The sequence below is a fragment of the Tauraco erythrolophus genome, chromosome 7 (genome assembly GCF_009769465.1).
Source record: "Tauraco erythrolophus isolate bTauEry1 chromosome 7, bTauEry1.pri, whole genome shotgun sequence".
Taxonomy (NCBI): Eukaryota; Metazoa; Chordata; class Aves; order Musophagiformes; family Musophagidae; genus Tauraco; species Tauraco erythrolophus.
In genome coordinates this window covers 39371678-39385681 of record NC_141471.1, presented here as the reverse complement: position 1 = coordinate 39385681, position 14004 = coordinate 39371678, and the positions used below count along the sequence as shown (strand labels likewise).

General features: G+C 40.7%; 1 protein-coding gene across 1 annotated transcript in view; it reads right to left on the bottom strand.

Annotated features, from left to right (window-relative positions):
- PLEKHA8 (pleckstrin homology domain containing A8) overlaps nt 1–14004 on the bottom strand; it is a 30409-nt gene that overhangs the window by 7626 nt on the left and 8779 nt on the right. Inside the window, exons 2-12 of the mRNA XM_086614434.1 lie at nt 11882–11998; nt 11070–11225; nt 9503–9627; nt 7917–8075; nt 6963–7003; nt 6100–6257; nt 3693–3852; nt 3203–3288; nt 2495–2553; nt 1075–1205; nt 241–311 (exon numbers count right to left, since the gene is read on the bottom strand). Of these exons, the coding sequence (XP_086470560.1) occupies nt 241–311; nt 1075–1205; nt 2495–2553; nt 3203–3288; nt 3693–3852; nt 6100–6257; nt 6963–7003; nt 7917–8075; nt 9503–9627; nt 11070–11225; nt 11882–11903 (1168 nt within the window). The 5' untranslated portion in view covers nt 11904–11998. The remainder of the gene's footprint in view (nt 1–240; nt 312–1074; nt 1206–2494; nt 2554–3202; nt 3289–3692; nt 3853–6099; nt 6258–6962; nt 7004–7916; nt 8076–9502; nt 9628–11069; nt 11226–11881; nt 11999–14004) is intronic.

Below are 14004 nucleotides of genomic sequence, written 5' to 3'. Positions count from 1 at the left end.
CTGCCAAAAGTATGCCAGTTAAAGGAATCTTTATCTGCTATTAAATCAACATTGACCAGTTATCTAGTAATCTGCTTGCAGACAGCCATTTTCAAAAAGTGATTTTCAAAAAAGTTATGTCTTGGAAATTACTTGCACCAATAGTCACTGAAGAAAAGAAAACACGGTTCTAAATGCTGAGGAAAATAGCCAAGTATGTAAATGCAGAAGCACACAAAGAATAAAGCAACTGGTACTCACTCAGAGCTGTTTGGATATTCTTTTCCCCATTCTTCACTTCTGTCAAAAACCCTTTCAAGAACTTCAAGCCTCTGTCAGGATGAACCCAAGAAATAAAAAGAAATTATGTTTACAACAAAGTAACCCAAAGCATAACAAAGCCCCCAAAATTGAAATACAACTCAAAAGTGCAACAAAACTCAGAATTAAGGCACCATTTTCAATCTGAATAAAAAAGAAAAAAAGCAGCCACCTCCTCCAGCCTGTCTCCTCGCCTAAGGAAAAACAGTTTTCTAAAACATTTTTGCTGCAGCCTGAAATCACCTTGCTGATGTTCTGGCCCAGCAGGATCAGTCACTCACTGTAACTTCATTTTTATAGGAAAAAAGGTTGCCTGTGATCATTTTTTCAGGCGGCAGTGATACAACCACAGACAACGTATTAATCTTGAACTGTGCTTGTTTGGATTGACAGAGCCTGTGGAAAGTAACCAGCTTGCTTGATGTACAGAAGTATGCACTGGTGAACGGCCCCTCATTCGTCTCTTCTCACAAGTAACAAGTGATAGGAAAAGAAGAAGGAGGTTTAGATTGCAGATTAGGAAAAATTTCTTCACTGAAAGGGTTGTCAAGCATTGGAACAGGCTGCACAGAGAAGTGGTTGAGTGACCATCCCTGGAGGTATTTAAAAAACATGTAGATGTGGCACTTGGGGACATGATTTAGTGGTGGACTTGGCAGTGTTAACGGTTGGACTTGATGATCTTTAGGGTCTCTTCCAAACAAAATGATTCTATGATTCTGTGACTCATTCCACCTTAGCAGTTCATAGAGTAAGCTGATACAAGGCCACTACCTTTTCAGCCACAGAAGAGCCTCCGTAGCAGAGTTTCTAACTTGTGCGACACCGGCATTCACTTCATGGAGCACAATCTTCTGAAGGGTATCAAACTCTTCTTTGTTGGTTATAAATTTCTGGTTTATTTTCTGGAGAAAAAACAAGAGGCAAAGCTTTAGGCTTTGAAGATCCAAGAATAGGCTGTCCTATAAATACCACGTATTTACCAGGACTCTGTAAAGGGATACCACAGATCCCCAACCAGATCACACACTCCCCATGGCATGGCTGCCCTGCCACACTGGGCACCACCCAAGACACATCTAGCTAGCCATCTGGCTAATGCAACCAAAAAAAGGCATCTCAGGCAAAGACTTACATGGAACGTACCATTTCTGTCTATCAAAGTGCTTCAGGTTCACATGACATCCTTCACACTGGTGGAAACGAGTTAACTCAACCTGCTCTCCAAGCAAAGTCCCATTTGCCCTGAGCTTCAAGTACAAGCAAGGTTACCTTCTGACAACTGCTAAGCTGCAAATTTTCAATTATACTTCGCAGTCATCAGCATGCTTAAGCTTTTTAATGTATTCCCCACTCTGTTATACACAACTCCTCACAAAAACAAGAGAGAGAAAATATATAAGGGGCAGATAAACAGATGATTCTTCTACATTAAAGGAGTAGCTGCCTGTCACTTGACAATAGATATTCAAAGTTTTATTTTTTTAAATAGCATTCTTCTTCCTTGCTATTTTCAGTCTTTCAGTGGCTACCTTCAGTAAGATAAGCTAATACCTGTCTCACTTTGCACCAAACAAATCTGAATGTACGCCACGTTCCTTATCATACACTCAGAAGATATGTTGGCGTTGCTTTTTTTATTTTTCTTGAAAAAAAAAAGCTATGAAGAGTCTCACTATGAATACATCTTGACTCACAAGCAACACTTCAAACATTTTCAGACTTGGAGCTGGAAGAGCTTCCAGAACAAGAACTGAGGCTGCAGGGTCTGCCCCAACCTGCTGAGAAGCTGCTTCTCAACATACTCATTTCCTCCTACTTGGTTGAGGAAAGAGCGTCTTTTGCCTCCTCCATTTGTTTTACAGTCTAAAGTCAATATTGCTACCATCACATCATGACTCACAATCTATTCAGCTCAGAATCAAGATCATATTTATTAGTTTTAACAGATGTTTTACTTGGCAGTCAATCAAGGATTTTAGAAGTTTGCGCATAACAACTGGATCTAAACACAGCAGGTAGCGTAAGGACAGAATTAGGGGCATTTCAGTATTTTGATCTGACAGACGGTAACGTTATTAAATATTAAACAGCCTTCCAGTATTGACTCCTACAACAAAGATTCTTAAGCTTTAGTGCCTGAAATAGATATTTTGTCAAAAAAAAAAAATCAGTGCTAAAAATAAGCTGTTACCTTAATGTTACCTACAAAATCCATTTTAACAGGAGCAAAAACAGTTGGTCCCAGCTTGTCTAGAAAAAAAAAAAAAAGGCCATATTTTAAAATTCTGCCTTTTTCCAGTCCTCATGTCTTAATAACAATTCATTTAATTTACTCTCTCAACAATCTTTCTAAATGCAGGAGAATACTAAATGAATGACGTAAACGAAAGTCTGTCTTTGGTGTAGAACCAAACAACCCCAGTTGGCGTAAGTGTCAAAAAACACCGACCTACAATTTGGAAGTCTTCCAAAGGGTACATGCTCACAGGGACCTCACAGCCACTGTTAGATGCAAGGGCCAAGCAGTGGCGGGGCTGCACTAGCTGAGATAGGAGTCTGGAAAAATCAAATAGCTGGCACAGCTGATGCTGCGCTGTCAGCTGTACTGGACATGTAAGGCATCCATGCTGCTTTTCCAAGGGGAAGAAACTGCTGTTCCAGATAGACCCACAGATTTCCAGACAGCTTTACGTGGGTCCCATCTAAATGACAGTGGATCCTCTATAAAGCGAAGGAGTAACAAACACCTTCCGGTACCAGTCAAATAGATTCTGCTGATAGGAACTGTTTCTACTGTATCACTTTAGTGAAGAAACTGATTCTCTGAACCCAGTGCTCCACCTTTTCTCACAGCTGGCAGCAGTCAAAAGGAGTCAGAAAAAAAGAAGGAGCTTCTTACCCAGAACAGGTACGATTGCGTAACATGACTCCAAAAACTCTTCTGTTGGTATGCCCTCCTCCTCCCGAAGTTCTATATCACTGAACCTGGTGTCCAGGACAAGCAGGAAAGATTGTTACGTTAACAACTCCTTTTGTGCAACTTCTAAAGGAAAAATTACGTTTCATGCCCACTTCAATTGCATAGAGGTAAAATTCATAGACACAGAACCACCAACATGGCTTTTGTTCCACTAGGTTAAAGTAAATGACTGCAGGAAATACACATTTGGTGGTGTGCAAGCAAGGCCTGCAATTACAAACAAGGAAAAAACCTCCCACTCCACTCTGTACAGCTAATTCTACAAAGGATATCTTCAATTACTGTGCTGCATGCAGTCTTGTTAAATAACCTCAGCAAACACAACTTTACAGACAGAAGAGTCTTAAAAATGAGTCAACTAAAGGCTTATCAAAGTTTCAATAATCCTTTTAATTTAAATCTGTACTACCTATTGCTCATGACACTGAAGAAGGTAGGAGAATCATTTTCATTTCTGTCTTCCTCACACAGAGTCAATCCACTTAAAGAATTTGTTTCCGACTGCAACAACTTGTGGGCACCACAGCTTTCTACAGCTTGCAGCTTGTTCTCTCCATCTTCTTTAATGCCTTGCATTTATAGGAAACAGAAGAAAAACAAAAATAAAAAAAGAAAACAGCCACATGCCCATATTGTTATTCCTGCTCATCAAGATGCTTTCTGTTTGAAGGAAGGCACTTGGATATCTGGATGCTGCAAGTTTAAGAGCTTTCCCTGCCAGCACCATGACTCTCACCACAGGTCTGTCGGGTGCTCAGACCACATGTCAACCAGTCCCCTCCTCATTTCTTTCCATCAGACAGACCAAGCACCAGGCTCCAATGCAGGTGAGCCCACACAGTCTCAGCGAGGACAGCCTTATGAGAGAAGAGCATTGAAGAAGCAATTGGGTGCAGCAGACTCATCTCCTTGAAAGAAAGATTACTTCACACATAGCTGTAACTTCCCCCGTACCAATAATGCAGCACAGTGCATTTTCAAAAGCAAAAGAATAACAGTGACTTGTTTGCTCCTTCTGATAAGTAAGTAAACTTAAGTTCTCCTTGATTTGTACAAATATCTTTAAAGCTTCCCAGAAGAAGATCCAGGTGCCTCTTCCCCACTGTGGTCTGTTTTATTTCTTCTTTGGGGTCAAGTGCATCTCCTTCAAATAAACAGAGCACTGCACAAGCATCTCCAAAGGAAGACAAACATATACATCCCATGTGTGGGAAGACCTTCTGACCTCATGGAGAACTGCAGAGACCAAGTCAAGAAGCAAAAATGACATATTCACAGCATCTGCACCGTACAAGCCATGGCTACAGCATATCTTGCTGCCAGACTGTCAAACTAGTATCCAAGATTTCCAAGAGAACCTGCCTCTTTAGGAAAGAAACACTTCCAAGTGCCAGTGAGGATTACAGACCTAAAGTGGAACTGAGCTTCTGGCTGAAGGGATCAAGCTGCAAGGAACGTTGTTCCTCCAAGTGAAGTCTGAAAGCAAGCTTGCAGCAGTCCTTATTACTTGCAGAACCACTGAATAAGCCTGATGCTGGGTGAAAAAAACAACTGCTCGCACCCAATAATAGCAATGTGACTTCAGTCATTCTCCTCAAGGAAATGACAAGCAAAATGACTCTGCTAAGGAATCAGAGTTTGACAGATGTCACTAATCTGTCTTTCACCAAGATATACGGGCTGGTGAGCAGAGAAACAGCCCAAGTCTACGGTAACTCCACAGCAGTGCTATGCACTGCACGTCCTACTCTACCTCATACTGCCAGCAAAACTCCGCAACTCAAGTGTGTGTACCCAAGAAGGAGTATGCTTTTCTCTTTTTTGCACAGGAACAACCTCAGTAGCTAAATGACACCAACAACCTTGAATTAGTTTGATCTCCTTGCTTTAGCTCTGTATTCTTGACATATTGCACCAAATGGTGACACGCACGTTATTCTGCAGGGGCTTACCACACTACACAACACCAGCCACAGAAATGGAAAAAACTCCAAAGAGAACCCATGTAAAATAAAAACCACCACATTCATTAACTCGGGCTTAAAACTTTAGCTGATTCACTGACTGCAGACATATGTTTTGGAATAATGGCCAGAAAGAGAAAGCTACTGTTTAAGAACAATACAGTCCATTCAACAGGACGAGCAGAAATCGTGTTACTTGTACAGACTTATGAAAATTAAGTTCAGCAGCCCGTAACAATATAGCTATGTTGGAAGAAATTTTATACTGAATTAGTTCAACAGTGTTTTACTGAAGTCATGCATAACTCCAAGTCTCATGCTACTGCTAAGGTAATGGAAGAAATTAGGTGCTTTCTAGTATACTCTTAGTTGCAGAAAAAGGGTTAATTTTCTATAAAGATTTGTCAAAGCAATCAAGAGAGACTACAAAGTCAACCCCTCCCAGACAGGTACACAAAGCTTCAGTGTCCCCCTTCTGACACCTACATACTAGCAGAGGTGCTGGCATTCCCAGCGGAGAGCCTCTGGGAATAATGTCTCTGTCCACAGTGCAAGAAGAGCCCAAGCTCCGCCAGGCTGTATTGTTACACACATCAATCATCATCTAGAGGAGTCTCCACTTGCCTAAAAAAGAATTTTTAATTTCCTTCCCCATTCAGTCCCAAGTTAGCTATCAAGAAGGGCAGGAGCTATGCTGGGAAGGCTTGATCACAGGCAGAGATCAGAATAAAATACACTGATGTTCCCTCTCCTGGGAAGCAAGGTATTGGCACTCTCACAGGCAGCCTACACCTCCCTCCATTTATGCTTAAAGAGAAACAATTCTGGATAAAAGACAGTGCATATATTTACCTGCCAAATCCTCTGCTATGTGATCTTCAACAGAAACATCACTGCTCCCCTCATTTGTTTCCAGGTTTAAACACTCCAGACTTTTAATAAGGGTTTGCTCTTGATGGTTAATTTCTGCTTTTACAGAGCCATTTTCACAGGGGTTCAATTCCATCTGCCTGAAGAAAGGGAAAGAATAATGGTTAGTGTACAAAACATTGCTTGGTAAGCTTCTTCCTGCAAAAACACACAAATAACAATAACAGAAAAATAGCTGACAGAAATTATAGCCTGTCATAGGCTGCTCTGAGCAAAAGAACTTGTCTAAAATAACAAAAGGAACCAGGCAGGTCTTTGCAGCAAGTAGGATTAACGACTCAACCTCAGTTTACAGAGTTTGAATATATTTACAATGACCTTTATTAAAGCAAGACATAATAAAAAAAAAAAAATTACTACAAAAAAGAAAATCACAGACAGGTATCGTAGCTAAAAGAATATGCCCTCATTAGTACTTTAAAATATATACCCTTGCCATGTACTCCACAAATCATAGCCTGTTCCCCATGAGTGATTTTATGAGCTTATGGAGTGGAACCTAAGATGCAGGAAAGATCACTGAAGTGGGATAGAGTTGGCTGGTGACTGATCAGTAAGTCACCAAGTGGATGGCTGAGAAAAATAAAAGGGAAAAGGCTGACAAAGAAGAGACATGAAGTGGGGTGAGCAAACTACTTTTTGTTGTGTTTGCTTCCAAGTACGCAGCTCAAAGCAATACAATTCTGCCACCATCCAGTACTAGTAATATTAGAGTAAAAATATGGAAAGAACAGACACCATCAAAAACAGATTAGAAAGAGATTGACAGTAAAGACTTATTATACCTTTCCGTTGGGGTGCGACTGGACAAAACAGAGTGCTTTACCTGTAAGATAAGTGGGAAGGAAGAATATTTTTTAAAGCAAGAAGGCTGTATCATGCTTCTCAAACTTCACATTTTATTAAATATAAGTTGGAGTCAGCAAAAAAGCTGAAAAAACAAGCATATGCTCACTAATTCTCTGACCTGGAGGGAGTATACAGACAAACACGAAAAAGGTGCTACATTATTACACCATTAAAATATTGAAAAGAAAAAAGAAAACCAGGAGAGTTCTTTTGGAAGCTAGCTAACAAGCGCCAAGTGAGGCACCACGCAGCATGTCAAAAAGAAACAAGGCAGTGATTTTTTTTTGCAATGATGTTTTTCCTACTTAAGAAAAAAATTATGAAAAAACAGAAGAAATCTGAGGCCAGATACCAGGTACGGTGAAGTAATATCAATTCTCAGATGCAGTGATGCATCTACCTTCCTACACACACCTTAATCTGCTGTTTGCCAGAGATGCTTCAGTTTTGCATATGTAGCTGTGGATCCAGGATTCAAGAAAGTGCCCTTGTTAAAAAGATAAGCTCATCAGCTCCTGTTGGCGTATTACCACAGATCCAATGCTGCAGTAGCTTAGAAGAGTAATAATTGCTGTGAGCTCCCACAATGGACCGACTTGTCATACAGTCAGGTGTGTTTTGAACCACCACTGTCTGCAGCTGGATCAGGCCCTGAAAGTTAGTGCTTAATAACTTTCACCTATCATTAAAAGTTAAGAGATTAGTTACTGCCTATTAAAAAATGGCCCTACCTCACTTGCAAACCACAAGAAATAGCAGAGTATGTCCAGTAGAGGACTACTAGCTGCACTATGGGTAAAAATGCATGCCCTACTTCTACAAATGCTACTTTACAAAAGCACGCCTTACCATCCGTGCCAAGACTGAGAGAAAAGGACACTGGCCATTACCTTGTTTGTTCTGAGAACTGCTAAATGTGGGGATCCAGGCGGGGTCTGATGCAATAACTCAGAAGTGAAGGCAGTATTTGCAATCTGCATACATTCTTCAAGAGTCTTCAGGAAGGTGTCACAGGTTGATTTTAACAGAGCTCCCATATCAATCCCACTCTGTGGGAAGAAACCGATTGGAAAACATAGACTCACCACAGAAGATCAACTTGGAGCAACTAATGTCTACAAAGCCCACAACTGCTTCTGTCACGATTTCTGTTTAACATGAATTAAAACGCAATGTGTCAGCTGCTCAGAGAACTGGCATCACATATTACTGGGGCTATTCCCCCTCACAGCTTTACCACTCTTGCCAGTCTCTCACTACAACATGTGCAGTATGCTTGTGTTTTAAAACCAATGCCTCTTAGTTACTTATCTCTGGTGTCAAAAGTGTTTTAAATACTAAGCCTTGATATATTCAACAATAGCATTCCAGAAGACACCACTGACAGGAGAAAAGAAAAGTAAACAAACTAAATAGATACAGATTGATCTGTAGATAATAATTTTAAAAAATTCCGTCGGAATAAAAAAACCTTCAATTGAAAAACAGGCAGAATGAAGTATCACATTGGCACAATACTCTTCATCTCTGCAAAGTGCAGTTGTTGATACCGAAATGCTTTTAGCAATAAATCTTTCCAGTTAAATAGTGGTAAGATCAGGCAAAGCAAGTTTCCCTGCAGAAGCATGAACTATGAGCTGGATAAACATCACATTATTTGTTTATTATCAAAACCTGTGAGCTCCAAGTTCTAACGGTGTTTCTTTGTTATTTACACACTACATCATGCTTCTGCACTGCCTGTTAACCCACCATAAACAGTTTATCAGGTATCTTTATGGAGATGGTTTGGACATACAAATGATTAACCTGTCTGTCCTGCACTTGAGGACGCATCTCTCCAGGAGGAGGCATCCTGGAACTCCAGACCAGCTTCTCTAGCAAGTGATGTGCATCCTTCTTAACACATTTTTCTCTCAAAGCAAGGGGCAGATCACTGTCATTAGGAGACCACTCTTAAATGAGGTTTCTTTGGTCAGGAAGATTTGCAAAGTTTGAAACTTTAACTTAAGTGAGACTAATCATGCAGCTTTTTCTAGCCATTTTGCTTTTTTGTGGTCTGCATTGTCTCTTGACCTTTTAAGGGTTTTGGTTGAGAACAGAAGTGTTTTACTGAGCAGAATATTAATGACTCAAGGGCAGACAAATGTGTGCTTCTTGCAAGTTATCTTTTTATACGAAATGTTTTGCTTTTTTGATCACTATATAGACATGATCACCTACAGAGAAGTTATTATCTAGATCACAGATATCATATCTCATCTCACTACTTGCTACCTCAACACAGAGCAAGTTATTCACAACAATACAGTATTACTCCATTTAAACAAGAACTGTTCCTATGGGTACATTATTTCCCACAGGAAAGAGGGTGCAATATTAAGTAGCTGTGAGCGAATACTACACTGGCTAACCAGAAGAGTCCACAATGCTCAAGACTTTACAGATGTGGTCTACACAAAAAACAGAGCTGTACCTCTGGTTCTGATACACAAGAAATGCTGGCTTCCTTTGTTTTATGCACTTGCTGAACAAGGAGGTTACAGTACAGTCTAAGTTCAGACATTTTAGTCTTCAAGGCTTCTGTGTTTTCAGTGAACTCTAAAAGTGAAACAAAAGAAGAATTAAACTTATTGTATCCATCTTGCAGTATGCAATTTTGGAAAGTTGCTGAAATAGCATTATCCAATCTAATTCAATCAGTACTTCCTTATTTCAAAACATTTTCTATCAACTCAAAAAGATGAGCTGGATTGGTCATAAATTATAATATAGACATTTTTCTTATGTCTCAATGGAGTTGCTTGTATTTAAATTTATGCCCTTTTCCTCTGTCACTGAGAAGAGTCTGGCTCCATCTTTCTTATGCTTTCCCATCCTTTAATCATCTTAGTAGCCCTTTCCTGGACTTCATATGTTTCTTGTACTGTAGAGTACAGAACTGAGCAGACTAGTCCAGATATGACTAACAGTCAACCTGAGATTTTTCAGAAGTAATTTTTTTTACATTAGAGTCCCTGAATTACAAAATGAATCAATTTGCCTGTTAACTAACATTGTTTAGTTCTGCAAATACATCAGCAGCTTTTCACCCTGTGCTACTGTATGTCAGTGTATAGATATAACGCTGTTCTGCTCCTAGACACTGCACATCATATCCCCACTCTGTGTAGGACCTACAGTAGCATCTTCTGCTCAGTTCTGACCCAGTTTGAACTGGTGGATGCAAAGCCTGGTGAAGAAGCACATAAGGCTAAGAGGAGAAGTGATTCCTCACCTCAGGGAAAGGAAATGCCCACCCCTCTGCATTTGCTTAGAATCACTGATACATGAATTTGCTGTTTTCCCATCTTCTGCACAGTCATTGTGCTGAGGTTACGCAAGGTTAAGGCATGAGGTCTCATATTGATTTATGAATAACACCATGCTTGTAAGCAAGAGAGGTTTTCACTGGGGTGAAAGTGTCAGTGAAAGCAAAGAAGTTAAGTGAATTAATTTTCATGGCCTGACCATGACCAGATTTCAGTTTTCAAATACTAGTATGCACATTTAAAACCAATCGCAAACCTGTATTTTAATTGCCAAGGGATTCTTGAAGTGCACAAGACAGCCCAGTTAGAACATGGAAGGAAATGGTCTGAGCTCTAAAGCCACTGGCATGAGAGGCTGGGTCATCACACTAAGACAGTTGCACAAGGTGGGAGGTCTCACCTTCACGCACAGTCTGCATCCCAGTGACCCACAGTCAGGAGCTACTCACTCCTTGTACTTACAGAACCCATCAGCACATGGTTTTCTAATGATTTATACATAGCATATTTTCAGGAAAAGCCGAAGTTTTCAAATCCCTGCATTGAGAGTTAACACCTGAGATTTCTAGTTAGTTCGCACATGGTTTGGCTTTTAGCAGCACCAAAGACCTGAAGCACAGGTTGGACACAGAGTTCAGGTATGGATTTTGTCATCTTTGTGTCTACATCTACTAGGCTAAGGATGGGGAAATAAAAAGTAAACAGTATGTGTCAGCAAAAGGGTGTTCTTGCCTTTTTCCTTCTGTGTCCTGCTGTCAGTCAGACAGGCTTTGGCAGTTCCTAGTGCAACCAGCCACTTTTGCCTTTCAACTGCATTTCTTGCCTTCAGATAGAAGTATTGCTCCCCTGGGATGATCAGGTCCATTCGTGTGTTATCTGCAGGATGAACTGGAAGCAACATAGATTTTTAGATCGGTCCCTCAACCCTTCCCAGCCCAACTGAATATCCTAACAGATTTGTTAAGTGGCAGGTCAAACCCCAAACTTCCCCTGTTGCCATTTTATGTCTTCTCTTCAGAGTTAAGGAATAGACAGGACATACACATGAACAGCTATCAGACAAAGGGCTATGAAAGGCAGTTTTGTGACCAGGATAGTATCAGCTGAGAGTCTTTATGGAAAGGACATTCTCTCTGGCAAGCCTCTCTTTCAGCTTTCCAGCCCATAACTGAACCTCAAAGATGCAGCAAATAATCCAATATGAGTGAGCAGACCTAGTACTGAAGCTTATTATTTATATTTCTTGCTTCAGCTTTGTGCTTATGAAGAGTCATTTAAAGCTGTGTGACATTCCACCACGGCCCATGAAAAGCAGTGATCCACCTGCCTATAGAATATCCATTACATTAGAGCCTTGCAGCCCTCTTAACATTTTCAAAATAATATAGAATAAAAACTGTCATACAGATCAAGTTACTGCGTTACTACAAATACACACCAAAGAAATCAAGCTGCCAAACAGCTCTTGTGACCTGAAATCTCATCTCAAATGCAACATTATTGGACAAACTTAATGCATCTGAACGTTACTGTATCTTAGTTACCTTGAATTTCACACACAGCCATTTGGATGCTTCCCTTACAACCCTTCCAGGCATCTTCCTGAGAGTCATAATAGGACAGGATGCCACCACAGAGAAGAAACCATCGAGGCTGCCAGCCTGAAAAACAAAACTGCATTTCTCAGTTACTTGTCTCCCTGCAATTCCACCACCTCTCTCATTCAGGACTTACTGCAACTAAGGCCTCAAAGATTCTCAGCTCCCCCAGGAAAATTAAACTCTTTGAAGCAGTAACATTTGTGGATAGGCCTGGGAAAACCCCTGCTTGTTGGCAGCTACGCGTCCTTTCTGCAGGCAGCTGGACCTCAGCGGTGTGTTCCTGAGACGTCATATGTCATTTTCAGTAGTTTTGCTAACATGGCATCACTGACTCTCTCTTCCCAAACCACTTTTTCAGTCCACCACCTCTCAATTCCTTCCATCACTCCTCAACCCACCTCTTCACTCTTTCCAAAAGCCATACCAGCTGTCGTGCTTTACATGTCTTCCTCCCTTGTGGGAAGGGATAACCAAATTGTCTTGAAAAGCAATGGGCAAGAAACTTCTGAAAATTAAGAGAAGGAGGGGACAGAGGCGGATGTGTTGATTTCTGAACACCATCGTTCAACAAAGAAATTCTCAATAGCTCTTGAAACTCCCATGCTGCCCACATAGAAAGTAATCTTGAATTAATGACTTGTACTTCTGGATACCTTCCCAGAGAATAATCAAAGCACCAGGCTAGACCAAACCCAATAGTTCTGGGTACCACTTCTGCCCACCCTGCTGCCCAACCTCAGAAATAAATTACCTCTTTTGTTTTCTTCTTTTGGAAGTACTGCAGCAGTATGAAAAAATATATACAAACAAGACATGACAGCCATCTTACGTCTAATTAAAAACTACAAGCCTATTAACTTAAGAAGAAATGAGGCAGCAACGTCACTGGAGAAAAGCAGCTTTGGTTACTGAGCTGCAACAAGCTTCTCCAGCCAGGATCAATGGAGCGAGATACCAAAGCTCTCACACTGTGCCAGCAAACCGTCTCTTGGAAAAACACTTTGACAAGACCATGAGGGCCACGTGGCTCCTACGTGTTTCTGAAGAGGTGCCTAAATTCTGCTGTCTCCCACACCAGGGCCCTGCTGACCAGCACGGTGCTGCAGGACCCCAGGCTGGGCTTGGACTGACACCCCTTTGGAGGAATGACTGCTCCTTACCAGCTAGGAACTGACTGCTTAGGCTACTGCTAAAGCCAAGCCCAACTCAGTTTAAGATTAGAAAGGCCAATAGGAGGAGTACAGTTTGGGGTTTTCTTTGTTTGGTTGGGTTTTTAAAACAACCAATATCACGGCATCCAGGCCAACCTGGTCTATAGACTACTGAACCTTCGGGGTGCCTGGAAAACAAATTGAACATAAATCCTTTTTCACAGTCTTCCATTATTCTAGAAGAATATAAATCCACTATAAATGCCAAAGTATTCTCAATACTTCTTTATTTTATATGGAGGGGAAAAAAAATCACAAGAACGACAATAAAAAAAAAACAAAACAGTAAGACTGATTTTTATTTGTCTTGCCACCAAAATAAAGAAACACTCCTAAAAGTCACTATTGATAAGGAGGAACTCACAAAAAAAGGAGGTGATTGTTCAGCAGAGAGAAGCAGTTAATTGCTTCAGACACTCAATGGCACAGAACCAATCCTTTAAATAATGCACAGCGTCACAGTCAATACAAGCCTCTAATTCAGACTGGAGATCCTGCTGCTGCACATGAATCATCTCAGCCATGGTCCTACAGCTTACAACTGCAGCTGATGCTCAACCAAATTGCACCCCATCCATCAAAGGCTGTGCAATCAATTAGCCAACATACAAAGCACTCTGCCTCCATCACTTTGGAGGCTGGTTAAAAACACGTTATGAGTCAATATATTTTGTTGAGTTTTTTGTTTGGTTGGGCTTCTTCGTTCTGGGTCTTTTTTTTTTTTTTTTAAGGAGGAAGCAGCAATTTCTCTTCCTCTGCAGAACCTAACTCTTTTTCATTAGATGTGTATTAAAAAGACAATGATAGGCAATTGTTAACTAGGACAGCATATATTTTCAGAACAGAATTGTTACA